At 36.1% G+C, this 18,504-nt stretch overlaps 1 protein-coding gene across 3 annotated transcripts in view; it reads left to right on the top strand.

Annotated features, from left to right (window-relative positions):
- LOC124369035 (influenza virus NS1A-binding protein homolog) overlaps positions 1-18,504 on the top strand; it is a 119,884-nt gene that overhangs the window by 62,636 nt on the left and 38,744 nt on the right. The window contains exon 1 of one of the 3 annotated variants that reach the window (XM_046826727.1): positions 10,611-10,749. The exons of the other annotated variants lie outside the window; for them this stretch is intronic. Coding sequence (XP_046682683.1) covers positions 10,701-10,749 — 49 coding nt within the window. The 5' untranslated portion in view covers positions 10,611-10,700. Of the gene's footprint in view, positions 1-10,610; positions 10,750-18,504 lie in introns of those variants that run through there. 3 annotated transcript variants of the gene reach the window in all.

The following is an 18,504-nucleotide window of genomic DNA, read 5'->3' as shown; positions in this document are numbered from 1 at the left end:
CCTGGAGTAGTATAGACAGAGCAGGCAGAGCGCTATCAATTATGAACGGATAAAAATAGTAGCAATAGCACGGCCCGGCATTGTTGTGAAATGCACCAAAATAAACTGTAAACCGCAGACAACAAACAAACATCAGTAACTGCTACGTTTCAAGCAGCTAACTGTAACTGTAAACATAAGCTACGGTTTAAAAGGTGTTTGAAAATAAACCGTAATCGTGTCCTAAGCACATGCATTTATGTAGTTGTACGCGTTACATCGCACTTCTCTTAGCTTGAGCTCATTATTAATCGCATTAGTCGATATTTTTTCTTGTTTTCGTGTGTAGAAGATTAGAATTTGTAGCTCGGGACCGTTACATTGCTGTATGCTACGCTCAATTATTATTTGTTAGCGTGCAAAAATGCCGTGCCGTGCAATTACAGACTTCTGTTTTTTATTTCTTCGTTTTTTGTTGGATGCCCTGTGTAGTTGTGTTCAGCTCTAAGATCGTGTGATCCTCAAAATTGCGAATCGTGATATTCAACTAGGAACCACTTGGACATATTGCACCTGCCAGCTTGTTTTGCGGTGTGTCAAGTATCTACAGAGTTGAAATATTTTGTCTAACTTTAGCAACAGTGTCTTTCAGACCAGTAAACAAAAGCTTATTCTAAGTACTAAATACTGTACACAGTCCCGAACACAATTCGAGGATACATATAACTTATTAGACTCAAACATCTGGTATTAGAACCAAACATCACAAAATAGAAGTGACAAAAAATGTTTTTTTGACCACTCTGAGTTATTAATGTTCATTTTTCTGTTGTATAATAAAACTAGTTCTTGAAATCGGCACAGAAAACAGTGGCCTGACAATAATCAAATTGATACCAGTTTAATCTGAACATTTTTTCGGCCATCAAATTATTAAACATATGAAATTTAGCTGATTTGTAAAATTTTAAGGTATTATTGTAGGTAGTAAAATTTTAACTCCGTGGTATTATTGATTAGTAAAAGTGATGCGTGATGCTCTTGTATACTGCAAGATCGTAAAATCCTAATATGACTTGACTTCGGAATATATTTAAAAAATAATAAACATTGTGTTTTACTAATAAAACCCTTCAATCTTGTATTTTTTCTGTTACCGTTGTACTTGCTCTTCACCAACAATATGAAAATAATATTTGAAAAGCTGAATTTGCAATGTTTTGAAAATTCAGTAAGTCACCATTACTGGTTAGGGTCAATATTTCGAAGTCGGGTTTGTGGCATTGTGTTCTACTAATAATTACCTTAGTTTGATATGCCACTCAACCTACACACCCATTAACACTTCAGCTCTGACTCCCTGCGGGCCGTCAGTCCACCTGCAGGTGTATCTCTCTACTGAATACGCGTTAAAATAGTTTTGATGCATACCAACAACATGTAACATTTTTAGTTCTACTTGTAATATTCAAAACAATACTATTCCGTCCCAGGGATCAATTTACATCCCGTATTACACCTTGAGATTTGGATTGTATTTGTTACTGTCATGTCATATTTCTATATTACCTCATATCACGTGTGTTCACGTTACTATACAATTAATTCACTTTCCTCCTTGCTTCTCGGGTGTCGGTTGGATAAAAATTACTACGAAATTCTCTGAAGACAAGAGAAACAGCCTTTTTCTTTTTGTTGTTTGTGTTGAATATATAGATTTGGTTTTTGGTTATCTTCATATTGTATTTTACATCACTGGATTAACCATTTATCTCAATATAAAAAAGCTCCATTGTGCCTCAATTACTTTCTCTTTGGCATCGTTTGGTTTTTTTTGCGAATAATATTTAAATACATTTCCTTATGTTTTAACTAGCGCCTTGTCGCGTCGATGGCTACTGGGGCATTTTGATACAGATCTAAATTGCTAACAACTGGTTAGACCACAAGCAATAACTAGTTTACTTGGAATGTATTAAATTTATTTATTTACTCTAAATATTATTTTGATCGCATGCAACCAGCCTTGTATCTTTATATTCTACACCTATTCGAAAAAGTGAATATTTTAAGATAATTATGTAATATAACATTATATAAAAAATACAATAACGACCAAAAACATCGAAAAATGTAATTACCTAACGATAAGTTGAAATGTTGCTGAGATCTGAATGTTTTGGAACATCAAAACACTACGATTAAGGACTAGGAATGGCTGACTCTCGTGCCAAGGTAACCAAACAAACGTGATATAAATAAATAAACAGTTGTTGATGTAGAAATAAATACGGAGCATCTCAGGAACAGACTGCTGTGCACGAGAGATGTCGCGAGCGGGTTGTTGACTGTGGAGCCACAGGTGGCCGATATTTTTAGCGGGCCCTTGCTTGGCGAGGCGGCAGATACCGGCGAGACCGTTGTGTGGCATGTGATACTTGCAGCATCGATACTTATACCATGTTTGTTTGGTGAGGCGGCAGATTCCGCTCATACCGTTGTGTGGCATGTGACACTTGCAGTATCGACACTCATACCATGTTTGATTGGTGAGGCGGCAGATACTGCTCATACCGTTGTGTGGCATGTGACACTTGCAGTATCGACACTCATACCATGTTTGATTGGTGAGGCGGCAGATTCCGCTCATACCGTTGTGTGGCATGTGACACTTGCAGTATCGACACTTATACCATGTTTGATTGGTGAGGCGGCAGATACTGCTCATACCGTTGTGTGGCATGTGACACTTGCAGTATCGACACTCATACCATGTTTGATTGGTGAGGCGGCAGATTCCGCTCATACCGTTGTGTGGCATGTGACACTTGCAGTATCGACACTCATACCATGTTTGATTGGTGAGGCGGCAGATTCCGCTCATACCGTTGTGTGGCATGTGACACTTGCAGTATCGACACTCATACCATGTTTGATTGGTGAGGCGGCAGATTCCGCTCATACCGTTGTGTGGCATGTGACACTTGCAGTATCGACACTCATACCATGTTTGATTGGTGAGGCGGCAGATACTGCTCATACCGTTGTGTGGCATGTGACACTTGCAGTATCGACACTCATACCATGTTTGATTGGTGAGGCGGCAGATTCCGCTCATACCGTTGTGTGGCATGTGACACTTGCAGTATCGACACTCATACCATGTTTGTTTGGTGAGGCGGCAGATTCCGCTCATACCGTTGTGTGGCATGTGACACTTGCAACTCGACGCGCTGCATGTGCGGTGCAGTATTGGTACATAATAAACTTTCCGATGATTTTTTGATCGACTTTTCGTAGTCCTTATCGGATCGTGTAACTTAATGCCACCAGTACATAATCGGGTCGAATCACGTCAAAGAATCTTGCACCAAATCAACCGAATGTGTATGATGATTTATTTTGAGTATATTTATATATACATAAAACTATAAGCCCTTGGAATCTTGGAAGGTAGTGGTTGAAGAAAATAGGCTTCATCAAGAAAGAACAAGGTAAACCCAAATAGTATTGTTTTTGTAAATTTAAACTTTTAACAATACTAACCCTACTTAAGTTTCTGTCGTATTGTACTTTAAAATAAGGCAAACAGCATCGCCTATCTCGCCCTTTGACACGTTCCAAAAACAGATAAAAACGGAGCACGGGCGAATACAAATGTTGTCGAGGCGAATTGTCCCGAACATAGACGAGCACATCGAGTATGCTACAGCACTCACCTTAGTTGGTCCATAGTGTACTGGAAGGTAACTGCCGCAAACTGTCGTCAGATACCTCGATACCTGCAGTATGCAACGATCGTGTTCGCGCTCAGTCCGAAACTCGATATGAAGATGCATTCGTATGGCTTCTGGTTTGTCAATGTGTATTCGTTGTACACACACTTCGAGATTTTGTAACGGAATTCCGATCCATTCGATAATACAACTTTTCCACATTAATTGATTTGGTCAAATTCCCCATGCCTACGGAGTTTCATTCAGTAGGCCTATTATACTTTTCCAATTGTTTTAGTAAATTATTATTATTATTATTATTATTGATCGCATTTCTCATTAACACTGTTGTAAGTTTAAAAAGTACACTCCTTTACGGATGATTATTGTTACAAGATATAATAATTAAATTAGATAATCCATCTGGTGTGTTGTTACTCAACCGTTAGATTTCTGTACTTTCAATATTTTGTTTATTGACTGGTCTAGGAATTAAGTTCTGACCTTTATAAGAGAGGTACAGCTTAAAAAATTTAAAAATTATATACAAATGCAAGTATTAAGTAAAATATTTTTTGAGGCAGGTAAGAATAAAATATGGGGATTTCTCAGTAATTCTTGTTGAATTTTTGTTCTTCTTGCAGTCTGGCTTCACGTATTTTCGTTATCATAGAACATACAAATACATAGAGAATATACCAAATTGAAACATCGCTTCGCTCGGTCATTGAGTATGTCTAATGTGTTCGAAATGGTTTGCTTTTGGTTAGTTATATCTATCTTAAAGACACGAGCATTTTAATTGGGCAACGCGAAAAGTTCATATAGAGCCGTCGGTTAATCGCGCCCATTTGTTTTATTTGGATAATTTTATTTTCTAAACGTCCAAAATGGTTCTATTTTTTATTGAGCTCATGGTTAGTTTATTGAAATTTACCCGAGCTGCTCAATAAGGTGCGCGGTGCGGCTGCAACAGTGTGTTTGAGGTTATGTTATACGATATCTATTTCTTCACAGTGAATCTTATTGATTGCTGCGGTCAGTTTATTGACTCTTGGCCCAATCTCGCATTCCACTGTCCGGTTTACTTTTCTTCATTCCTTTGTCCAGTACTTTTCCTCGCGTCGTCAACAACGTCACAACGTAAAAAATTATATCATATTTTACTCTACGCGCATGTTTTATAATTACTACTGGGGTTCGTGGTTTCTTTCATTCATTTAAACTAATATCCATTATTCGCTACAAGAAAGTAGAAATTCTATGTTTATTGGGTAATTTTTATCTTTATAATTCAGTATATATACTTTGCTCAGTTAGAAACAAATGTACAAAACTCCCTTGCTTTAGGAAGAGTTAGTCTGTGTTACTAAGTGCTATTGCCGCCTCTCCGTGACGACCGTTATCGCGCCGAGTATTACCACCGGTTTAGAATTCACAGCATACGATACTGGTACTACTTTATCGACATTTAATTATTTCGATAATTTCAATTTTTCATTATTACATTTTGTAAATTGTCTGTACTATCACACAAAATTACATAAATTTCATTTTAAGAGTAATAAATTAAATAGGTTCACTACAATAGTTTGAAGTTTTGAACACGAAGTATGCAACTGTCATGGAATTCGAAAATAGCTTTGAATGTTTTAAATTAGATATGTAAAAGTCTGCAGCAAATAATGTTCTAACCCTTTTCGTAACTATATGTATTTTTTTACTTTTTTCTAATGACAGGAGGTCACAGTAAAAACTTTAACTTTAACTAATAATATAAACTGGTATAGTAACCAATCACTTTTTAAACTATATAATGTAGTGAATAGATAAACTAAAGAAATAAGGCGGGGATTTCTTATAGAGCCGAGCGAGGTTACGAGAAAATGTAACAGATCCGTACAACTGTCTTTCTCCTCGTGACTTTAACAATCAATAGAACAGCTTGTTGTCTGTCTTTATCCAGATAGAACAACGTTGTTGTTCATTGTTACCTGCCAGCTAAAACCCTACGGTACAACTTATATCGTTATCTGAGGTATGTTCGAAAACCATCGTGATGCTAGGAAACGCGTGTTAATTTCAGCAACGAAGTTCATGTCTTTTTGAAAGACAAGTTCTGAAATACAGCCAAATATAGGAAAGCTCTGATGTTCAGATAGTCTACCAAACAGCTTCTAAACGTACGTTAAGGCGCACTTGTGTTTCGTGTAAGTTCAAAGTGTCCAAATATTACTTACAAATATTTTTCATCAGTTCCTATATTTTAAAATAGAAATTAAATGTTTATTCAAGTGACTGTTGCACTTAATATTCAGAAATGATTACAAGCAAACTGAATCGATGATTTACGATTTAGAATCTACTTTATACAGTACAGTTACAAGTATGTGACATGAAGCTCAAGATGACGGAGTTTCTACATTCTTTTTATATTACGGATATATTAATATGGAAATATTAACCGCCATAACATCATAATTCTATAAATTAATCTTCAAACTAATTATGCAACATTGTTCAGTGGTAGTTAGTTTTGAAATTACAGCCGCACGTGAAATCTACCTTTCTTCCGTTTGTGCCGATATCGCATTGGTGAATAGCTCCCAAATTCCCTTTCCATTCATGTACTCGATCTCAGCTCAAGTTGATAACTCAGATTAGATTAGACAGGTAGACTGACTATTTGTTCCAAGATTTACAGTCGCGTCTTATCAGAGCCTGTATACAGTATACGAGTACAGCGGTCTTGTTTACTGGTCGCGTATTGTGGACTCGCAATAAATGTCCCATTGGCTTATGACGCAAAGAATCTTACGTAACGGTAGGTAAGTAAATATGTATTTCATAAAGGAATTCGCATTAGGGATTCGCATCGTACATTAGTTTTTTAGGTTACTGGTAATTTATTTGCAAAATATTACGTAATAAAATGCCTTTTACTACTTATCTTTACTTCATTTTTGTATTAGAAGACTCGATGAGTCACTGAGTATTTTTAAAAGGACTTGCAAATCAATCTGACGGAAATAAGCTAAAAATCTAGAACGACACTGCTTTTTTTCTAATCATTTATTTTATTGGGTATGTGAAAGTAGGTACCAAAGAATTATTCCAACCCTTTTCGTAACCATGTTTATTTTTTACTTTTTCCAATTGTAGGAGGTCACAGGAAAAAACATCGGTTTTGGATAAGAGTTCACTGTACCGGTCGCCATCTTAATTTTATCCCCACAAGAACTGATAAACTTGAAGCACTTTTACAACCTTATATTTAGTCCTCTAATAACGTATCATTTTAAAATGCGATTAATCCACATCCAAGCTCTTTTTAGAACGTTGTGTATTTGTATTGATCATGCAGGGAAAAATCACGTAATAGTTGTGTTTCTATCGAGTAAAACGTCACTAGTTTGGCTAAAAACATATTTCTCTTCAGCTGCGTTTCAAAAGTCCATTTCTCGATAAAGACGTGTAAAAAATTAACTATTCAACTTATATCTATTCAATTTGCTAGATATTGGGAAGTTTATTCAAGTATTAGCTGTAAAAAAGTGAATGTTTTTTAGTGAAACGCTTATTTTTTTTTAGTTTTCATTAACTTGTTTCTATAAAATTCTGGATGTCTTGTTTGGCTAAGCTTTTAGAGAAAACTACTGATTTCATTTCTACATAGACAAGAATGTGTTCTGTGATGGTGCATGTCCAACCATGGAATTTGGCGGAGAGTCATTGAAGAGTGAAGGCGGACACGGTTTCTCTTTTGCCTGTCGAGGGGATGTACACATATTGTCCGTCTTTCTACCTGTCCGCAGGATATCTCCAGAATGAAATTAGCTATAGATTTGTACATTTGCAAGCAACCTCAGTGAAACCTGTGACGTGACACGTGGCGTTACTCCTACCTTGTTGTGTTCAGGACCCCCAAAAAAATATTGTTTACAAAATTGGACTGACCAGTCACAGTTTTATTACAGGACATAATATTATTCATGTATATCTATTGCATTTCATTTATTGTATTTACTTTATTTTATTAAAATACTATAAATTCATATTTTCAACATAAGCTGGTTGGCGATCAGGGCACCCACAAAAGATCCGTAAATGCCTGTATTTCTTTAGGTCATGTCATCTTTACCCGCTTTGTCCTTCAAAAGACCGCCACAGTATTATTCTGGGTCTTCAGGTTTCCTACTTTCCTACACCCTGTTAATATCGCTCGACGGATCTCTTCTCGCAACGTCGCTCTCATTAGACTATCGTCGCGTTGGAACAGGTCGATTCTCTTCTGCTTGTCCTCAAAGCAGTCTGAGTTACTAACGCTCTGATCCATCTTACCTATTGGAGGTAGGTATCTCAGGAAGCGGTCATTAAATTTGTTATTTTAGTTTAGCAATGGTTGTAAAGCGTACAGTCAACTTCTGCGTGTATTATTGATAAAACGTAAGGATTGATTTTACGTTTAAATCGAATGTTTCTCTCTTTAAGATCCACAGTCATCTGGCCTGTCGTCGAGAAGTTCTTTAGTCGTCCAGATATGTTGAAGCATCCCACGGATAATTGCTATTTTTATCCACCCTCTCTCAGCCGTTGGTCGTTACATGTCCAAGCCATCAGAGTTTGGTTGACACTTAAAACCGTTTTTATTTTATTCGTTTTTTTCTTTCTCATCCTCACTCACAACTGAGTTTCTCAGTTTCGACATTGCAGCAGTGACCTATACTTATTCCTCCCTGGGTTACCAGATTTTACTAGCAATTACATAAATGAAGAACAAAGTGGAAATCACAGAAAGAGGAATTATGTGTCTGGAATGTGTCATCGTCATTTATTCTGATCCTGTATGTGGTTTTGATGGGCAAAGCTGTGCAGTACCTACAAGTCTGATGGAAGACTTTACCGCCCCCTTATGGCTACTTCAAATAAGTCTATTCATAATTCCTTTATCAACAAGTGAGTTATAAATTGTATGCTCTAAGGCAAGAAGATTCCTCGGTAAGCGACCCTATCGGTGAATATTTTGTTATTATTCATAGGACTCTGAACATTCTGAATTACTATATTAATAATTCCAAAGGCACATAGATTTGTCTTTTTTTTTATTCTCATATAACTTCACCAATTCCTTCAAAATGTCTAAAAGTTTACGATGTGAACCTTTTTTTGCAGGTCATAGAACTATTTGAACTTTGATAACACGCAGAGGAGCTAGCGTGATAGTAGCCACTTCCCAAACGTACAGGTTATGAGGGCACATTGACTCCCAAGTGTTCTTTCTATGCAATAGAAACAGCTGTTCTAAATACAATGCTGTTCTTTTTCATTATAGTAGCGGCTGTGTTTATTTTCAAGCTATAGAAATATTTATGCTTACAATACCCTTGCCATTGAGACGACATTAGTTGTGTTTCAGCAGTTTCAAACACAATTTTAAATTTATAGAAAATTATTACGAATGTTTTAAATACCCCCCTCTCTTGAAATCAATCTTGATTATTCTCATACAAAGAACAAAGCCACTTCTACATAGATTGTTTTGGTTGCTTGTGATTTAATATTTTCATTTTAAAGAAATATAATATGTATGCATCCACTTGTTGTTATTTTCTGGAAAATATATCAAACTTATTTGTTCCAAATCGTTTAAATATTTAAAATATATATACTTTACAAGAAAAATAAAAACAGTTTGAATTTTTACATATTAATCATATTTAAAATAAAGAGACATCCACCATAATTCTACTCCTAAACATAAGAGAGTAAGAGTTATAGGTTTAACATTGAAGACTATAAATATTATCTTTTCTGTTTTAGAACATTTATAGAAATAACTGTCACACGAATTATGTATAAGTATTTCACAGGTACTCTATAATATTGAAAACCTCTAAACGCGTGTTCTGAGGGCTAGAATCGGTGCACATCTCGCCTGGAAGGTGTGAGTGTTATATTCGCCAGCAAGTGCGGCGATATATCGTTGTTTATGTCACAGACGCCGTAGATATCGGAGTAAACAAATCGTTGGCCTCGGCGTGCGACAGACGGCATGACGCCTAGGAGAGGTCGCCCGCGCGTGTCTTGCCAACTTTCGGGAATACCTTGCCGCCCGTGCGTGCGGGTCATTGTCGAAACCGTGTCACCTACTCTTACTGAGCACTCACGTCAACGGGTATTTTAATCATTTTGCGTCTTATCTCTTTTCTAGAACTGTTGCTCAACCCGAATGTGCCGGGTTCTATGTAATCCTTAGTCGATTATTGAGAACACAAAGAGACAGCTTGGCTTCAGGTTCGCGATCAATAATCAGAACTGTAGAATCAAACAATATCACCTCCTAGGTATGTTTAAAAATGTCAGATTATAAAAAAATAGGTTTGGCAGCTACAGTATATTAGGATTACTAAATATTCAAGATGTATTTGCAAATCCAGTATATCTTCATTCAGTCGTGATGATATACTGTAACATGAACTAAAAACTCTGTCTGAAATATCTGGCTTCGGCGCCAATAATCGGACGTGTTCCTGTGAAGCACTCAGGATATTGCTTTCATCCAGATCGCCGGAACGGCTTCATCATCATACTCTGTAGCGCATGTTCACGTCCTCATTGCGTTTGGTATTATTCTGTTTCAAACGCTATCTGTTAAAATATTAAACCGCGAATTTTAAATCACACCTGCCTTGGCGGCGTCTGAAGCTCCCGAATGCAAAACTTCTGGACTTAAATTACAGCTCAACAATTGACTCTGTGGTCTCTCGACAAGCTGCATCCTAAAGCCCACTCCGATGAGCTGGAATTGTATTTTTCGGATGAGAACAGCTAATTAATTGGCGTAGTGTTAAATCGGCAACAATGGTGGACACGGCGACCCAGTTACTGTGCCGTGTGCATGTGTCGGTGTAGCTGGCTGTCTGCCAGAGTCGGGCCGCTACTCGCTCTACTCCGGGGGACTCGCTCAGTCTCCGCAGCCTCTGTCTCGGTCCAGTATCTCTCAACATGCGGTACCAGCGTGGTCTGTCCCTCGCCTTCGGCAGGCTCGACTTTGGTAAGTGCTTTTCTCAGCTATCTTACCGCCTTCGACATTCACTATTTCATTTAATTCGATGTTTGGATGTTAATTAATAATTATATTATCTGACTTTACTCGTAGTAACGAAATGTTACTTAGACCACGTGGTCAAATTATTTATTTTTAAACTCAAACTACTGTATTATTTTGAAATAGTATGTGTAGGATATTTCTGTATATGAGACTGTTTACTCTTTTAAACAATAGGCATTATAAAGTGATAAACGTTACATGAAGTATACTGAACGTGGTTCACGGCCGACCAAAGCTGAAACCTACTGTAACTGATAATGCTGCTCGCGTCTCTTTCATGGATGGGTCTGTTTTATTTTATGTGGGTCTTGTCAAGAATATTTTGAGTTTAGTCAAGATTTCGGTAGCACAATCCTACATGATCTTTATGTGAGACTACTCGTACGAAAAATTTATATATATATATATATATATATATATATATATATATATATATATATATATATATATAATATATTCCATTGACATTATTTGAAGATGATTGAATACAATTTCCATTTTACAGCCGGCCTAGTATGTAAGTAGACATCATTCATCGCTTATTGATTATTTACAAGTGTTTTGGTGTATTTTATTGTGCTAAATGCTTTCAAGGTAAGGTAAATTGATGTCATGTATGACATGGACAGCGATGGTGTTATCATTATGTAACACGCCGGTTCCTGGAATGTCACAAATCGCACCGCTATCACCATTGCACACGTGGTACTGCTTATTATATACTTAGTGCAAGCAGTCAGACTATGATGACTTTTTTCTTGCATATTTACTTGGACCTGCAGATTACATTACATAACGGCCAATACCCAAAATGGTGGGCTCACCCCTGCCAGCAGCGCCACATCACACGTCGTTGTCCTCTGCTTTAATTGCGATACGGACAAACGTCACAAGTTACATAAGAACCGGTCCCGATAACCTCGGACCCTGGAGTCACTCAGGTCTCTTGGCTCGATTTGTATGGCCACCAAACGGCTACAGTACTGAGAATGGCAATATCTCAGCTAATAGGTTCAATTAATTATTGTTAACCTCATGCCCTTTAATTGGATCAATTTCATTCTTTCAATTCCTAATGAAAATGTATATAATAAAAAAATTATCATCTCATAATTCGAAATAGTTCTTGTTTTGTTACTGTGGTTTTTTTACTTCCAAATAATTCTGTGTTCAGCGCGAATGTTTTTAATGCTCCCGCGTATGAAAGATCGGTTCATTATTAAATAATATACACAAATCCATCTACTTCTTAATTTTTTTCTTTTTTTACTATATTTTCAATATCCTCTTTGTGTACTTTATGCTTAAATTTATTTCAATTACAATTGTATGAATTTTATAACATATGAAATACAATCCTCTTAAAACTGTTTTAATTTTAAATTAAATTCAAGTATCAAGAAGAATTACAATAATAAGTAGTATTCGTCTGACCATATTTATTCATAACGGCAGTTTTGTAGCTTCACACAGGCCGGTTCACATGCAGCAACAACGCCACACATAGACTAACTACTCGTACTTAGGGAAATGGGACAAGTGTTGTCCACACGAATCTAACTATTGCTGTTATTGTTACTGAGTTTACTGCTTAGTATAGCTGACTGAAATAACAGCTATATGAGTTACTACCATAATTGGTACCATATTTGTAGGTCACACGAATCAAATTATATGGATTCTAGTAACGGGAACCAATCATAGGCATGGGCACTGTCTTCGTGTCAACACGACTTCACAATCGTATTCTAATTATTGCCGCATTCTTCTCATCTCTTAATGCTCTGAATTGCATTCTAGTTTTAGGCATATTTAGATGCAAGACTTGTTCATAGATATTTTACTATAACACTATATTTGTATCACTAATTGCAGCTCTCGCTCCATGTACACGCCTGCCCTATCACTGTGGTCTCTCGCTTCCTCACACTGAAGATAACAAACACAGTTGTTACTGCAACCTCGGCCCTCCATACATGTCACTGGATTCTGTCTTTTAGTAAAATATAGTATAGTACATACAATAAGCTTAGCACTGTTGTGTGTAATTTATTAGTTGTGAATATTTGGATATCTGAAGACATGTAGAAAATTGGATATTATGTATCGGTCCGAATTGTAATCACAATTTATCAGTAACTACTGATAAATCGTGATTAAAAATAGACCAGAAGTAATGAAATGTAACAAGCACCTCAACTATGCCAACATTCAACTCTACACTGTAAACATTCAAACTACTGACTGAACTGTGCAGCCTGTAAAACGTTACATTTGTCAAAATATGAGAATGTCTCAGTCATTTAATTTAACATTTGTGAACTTCAAAGTTCTTGTTGATGCCATTAGCGGCTCATTGTTCGTCCACTCTGGAGGAATGCTCGTGATGAGTCGGTGAAAACTGTGTAATGTCGGTTGTCCAGTTGCACATAATTTTATATTCTTATTTTAAAGATTTTTATGAGAACGGTAATATTATAAAACAAAATCTGGAATATTTTGAAAAAAGATCGTAACTTGAATTTTAACCTCTTCATGCATGAATTATTAAATAATTAAAAGAAAAATTTTTTACTTGTTTTTCTTGTTAAATAGGCTTGCTTGATAACAAAAATAATTTTTTCAGATTTTTTGCGTCTTAGTTAAAAAATGGCTGACCTGACGTCATATGACACCACCAATTGCAATAAGGAAACAAAAAATGAATGTTACCTTTTTTATAATTTGTTTTATTTTCTGTTACATGTACATGGAACAAGTACTATGTTTAAGTTATAAATGTATAAAAACGTATTTAATCTCTTAACATTAAATATTGTCAAATTTTGTAAAATAAAAAAATATTTATTTTTTTCAAATATTAAATTTTAAAACTAAAATCAATTTATTTTTTTTAATATCCATATAAGAACATCCCTATTTACTATGGAAAGCTTCCATACAGTCTGGACATACATGTAAACCACATTTTTTACACTGGAATCTGGTTTTTTTCCTGCAGAGTTCAAAGCGGCAATCGCTGCTCCCTGGCTTTTTCGACTTTCGATGGCCAGTGGTCAACTTTGTCGTATCTCAGTTCCGGTATTATGTTTACTGGTAACTTTTTTTTTCTTAAGAGTTGGAGTGTTGTTAGGAGACATTGAAGAGGGCCTTCCTCTCTTCTTCATGTCACATAACCCTTTTGCAATGAGGGTGTTGGCTACAGATGATTTGAAAGACAACAAATCTATTTTTCCATCAACTGATTTCCTGTAGCACAACCAGGCATTCACTAGGGACACATTTAAGAGGTGAAAGAATACTCTAAGATACCACTTCTTAGACTTTATGCCATGAGGGTAATGTGCTATCATTCTGTCCGCCATGTCAACTCCTCCCATGAAGGTGTGTTATACTCGGATACAGCATGAGGACGAGTGATCGTTATAACTTCTTTGGTTTTCCTGTCATAACGTTTTGCAGTATCTTCTGGGATTGCTCCAGCATAAGTAGAGGCAATATGAACTTCCTTGTTATCCAAACCACCTAACAATAGTTATATTGTCACTTGATGTGGTTATTGATGAATTACCTCGCTTTAGTAATTTGCCTGACACTAATGTCTTTGCAGCATCCTTGATCCGGTTAAGCCTCACTGTACCCAATACATATATGCCCTTTTCTGTTTAACTGTCTCAGCAGAGGTAGTGTCACAAAATAATTATCCATAAAAAGTTTATGGTTTTTGTTAGTGATGTCGTGGCACAATCTTACAACCATGTCTGCAAACTGGACCTAAGGCTGTAACAGCATGTTTCTTTCCTCCGTAGAGCTCAAAGCAATGAACATAGCCATTTCTGCTTGCCCTTACCCACATTTTAAATCCCCATTTTTTGGGCTTATTCTTTATATACTGCTTAGATGTATGGCGACCTTTGAAGGGAAATCATCATCTCATCTATTGCAACATGTTCTCCCTCACTTTGTGCTTTGTGAAATGATTCATGTAGACTTTCTATAACTGATTGTAACTTCCAAAATCTGTTACCATCATCTACCCTGGGTTCTTCATTATTTACAAAGTGTAAATATCTTCTAATTTCTTCAAATCTGTTCACTGTCATGGAATCAGCAACTAATGAAAATCGAAGAGCTGACAACGAGGGACCAGTAACATCTCAACCTCGGGTAATGAATGTAAGTCATGACTATGTTGATTCCCAAAAATATCCTTAGCTCTTTAGTTGTGAGTTTGAAGTGCTCTTTACTATGTTGAAGAGCATATCTATTCGTTTCAAAAGCTATTTTTTCAATAAGCTCATCAGTGAAGAGATGTTGAAAAAAACTCATAAGGAGTTGCACCAGTTATATTTACAACCTGTTGTCCCAGAAAGGAGGGAGCACAATTTTTATCCTCTACCACAAATCGGTTGTCCTTGCCAGCTTCCCAAGTAACATCTGCAAGTGGAATAGGCCCATTGTCATTATTCTCAGTGATCGCATCAGGGGGAGGTAAGCGTAGCATAGGTGCTGCCACTGGCTGAGGTGCTGAAGACGGCTCCGGTTGATCGTTTAAAATTAGCTAGCTCATCATTTTCCGGAAAATTTTGAAAATCTGTGCAAATTTCAGAAAGGTCTTCTGGTATTTCCAATACCTTCTAAAATATTCTGTGAGGTAGCATCAAGTTCAAATAGTTCGTCCACCTGATAAAACTACACTCCTCATCCTCTAACCCAGATGGAATAAAATTCTCACTAGGTAATTCCAAGTATTCGGCAATATCACTATCATCCAAGACAGAAGTATCCATTTTTTCTTACACCTAAAAAGAAGAAAAAATAAAATAAGTGAAACTATACCAATCAGTAATGGGCATCGGGATAGTTTTTCACTTATCGCATGGTGGCGTCATTTGCCACTCATCAATAATTTTGTGGCTAATTTTGATTGTATTAAACAATTTCGAAAATATATTTAGTATATATGTTACTATATAATACCTAAAAACAGAAAATAATTTTTCTTACCTGATAAAATTTCGTCATTAATCAGGAAAAAATGATAAAACTTCCAAAATAACCTCTCACTAATACCATCAATGCTGGACTGAATAAAAATGGAGGGAGAATGAACTGTTGCTTTCTCTGTGCTGTAGGGTGGCTTGTACTATGCTACCTATGAGCCCTTGAGTGAACTAGATGAGATAGAGACAGTTTGGAGTACATCTTATATTTTATATATATTTATTTATTGAGTGGTGTCAAATGACATCGTCATGCATGAAGAGGTTAAACTTCGATTACCTATCGTTTTAATATATCTACAGGATATATTAAAATTTAACTCAAAAAATATTAAATTGTACAGGAAGAGCGTTGGTAAAACGTTTTGTGTCACGAATGGAATCCTGAGGTCAGGAGAGGAAAACTGTTTAGTATTAAACATGACCGGTTTTAGTGGTGGCGTGGCCTCGTCTTGGTCGCACTGCTATAACTTGTACTTCGAAATTGCCATTACTTTTAATGTATCGTGCCTGCAAGCTTCCCTGTGCACACGGCCAGTAATCACTCTAAACAATCGGGCTAGAATAACTTCTAATGTTCCGTATTTACATAAATACGGAACATTAGGCCGTTCGACCTGTAGATTATGCAGCATATTTACTCAGCGGTTATTGCCAAAATTATCAAAGTATTTGTATACCCTTGGAGGGTTGGCTGTAAGACTAAAAAGTACTTTTTAAAGAAGCTCACATTTGTTATCTCTTGTTATTTGTGATATTATTTTTAATATTATAGTATTTATAAACGTCGTACATAAAAAGGTATGACTTATTTTGCATTCAATGTTAAAAAATATAAACAGCAATAGTTTGTCCAGTTTCTTTTCATACGTCGGCCTTATGAAAACATTTAAAGTTAGCACTGACTTGTACGTACATTAAGGATTTCCATCTTCTCACGAGCCATGCTCCTCCAAAGCCGTGAAGAGGTCCTAGTGCTATCACAAAATAGTTTATTGGACGTTACTTTTCGTATAAAGAAAGATAGTCGGTTGCTACAGTTGTGCCGGTAAACGTCCCACAACGTATTACAACAAAAGGCGGCGCGACGCAAGGAAACAAAGACTGTAAACAGATTATAATTAGTGGCAAAGGTAAACAGTGGTTGATGGGTTGCATCCGCAGGAGAGTTCGCCTCACTTATATCACAGTTCGGTATTGTTGCCAGTCACTTCTATTTCGGGCCGTACTCTCTCGTCCTTCCATTGTTATCTGCGGCCGAGTCTGTGACTGATAACATCACAACCCTCGACCTCCGGTCTGCGATGACCTCTTCGGGAATGACGTAGCTTTCGTGAGAATCGCTGAAAACTTACACACACATCTGCAAACGTAATTATTTTAAAAACTGATGCAATATTTCAATTGCTGTTGATATAAAACGCGTAATGCACACTGTCATAAATGAATTTTGATGAAGATTAACGACATTTAAAAGCGCTATTGGTTGACGAATTCAGACTAAGTACGATGTAGTTCATAACACACAGACTGTAGATCTCATTTTCCTTAGTCGTTGACATTGATTCCTGACTGAGTCAACGTTGAATGTTAAAAGCTACTAGACAGGAAATTCACACTCATTTGACTCATAATTTACGTCATCAAGATCAAACTAGAGACAACTAAGTGGCCGGTATTTTTTGAACATTCGGTCTGTAGTCAAAGTGGACGTTCCGTATTAGGTTTCTAAATATAATATTCGTTTAAAGGTTCACTGTCTTTAGACCTGATTTCGACTTAAACAATCAGCATTCGAGATCACTTTGTTCTTTAAGGCTGTTGTCAATTCCTCCGGACCACAGGCATAGAAATCCGCTTCGAATGCTAGAATGCTATTGTCCCGTTTTTAATTCATATATATTAGTAGGAGCATATTCCATTACTTTAAATATTTTGTAGCAAAAACAAAATCAAAATATTTGGAATACAATTATTTATAAATGTAGAACTTACTTAAAGTTTGATTTTAATTTGATTTCTAATTTCATAGTTATTTTTAAGATTTGGAGGAGAAATCAGCTCAAAATAGTCAAATAGTAACTTGCATCGTGTGACCCAAAAAAATTAAATTGCACAAAAAATATTAGTAGAGGAATGAGAAGGAATTGAATATTTTTGGAATAGTAATTTATCAAGTGTTTTGTTGGATAAAACGCCTTCAATAGCTAATTCACAGCCGTTGAAGATTATTATTCCAATAACAAATTGTCATTGATTGAAAACTTTATACTTTTAATTTAAGGTGTAAATATTCCGCAGTGCCCATTTGGGAATATATAGTTTATTATAAGTTATTCGTCTATCATTTCCGTACATTTATTATAATTTCTAGAGTTACCATTATTTTATTGTTGAAACCAAAATACAGGATTTGAAACTGTAAAAGCAGTAAGTTAGTTTAGGAGCAATATGCCATTGTTTTATTGTGTCGGGTGTTTGTGCTCTTTCATTTGATAGTTAAAATAAAAAGATGGATTTGCTTTTGTAACTGTTAATCTGTACCTTTCCTCCTCCTTACGTTTTATTTAGAAGAAAATTGTGCATAAAAAATATAGCAGTCCGATGAACATATCTTAAATATTTTATAGTTATTACCAATCTAGTTCAGGAGGGGAGAGGGAGTTAATTGTTTTCACGCTAAAGAAGTCTACAA

The sequence above is a fragment of the Homalodisca vitripennis genome, chromosome 1, assembly GCF_021130785.1.
Source record: "Homalodisca vitripennis isolate AUS2020 chromosome 1, UT_GWSS_2.1, whole genome shotgun sequence".
Taxonomy (NCBI): domain Eukaryota; kingdom Metazoa; phylum Arthropoda; class Insecta; order Hemiptera; family Cicadellidae; genus Homalodisca; species Homalodisca vitripennis.
The sequence above is the reverse complement of the archived record's forward strand: the minus strand, read 5'-3'. Positions and strand labels throughout refer to the sequence as shown.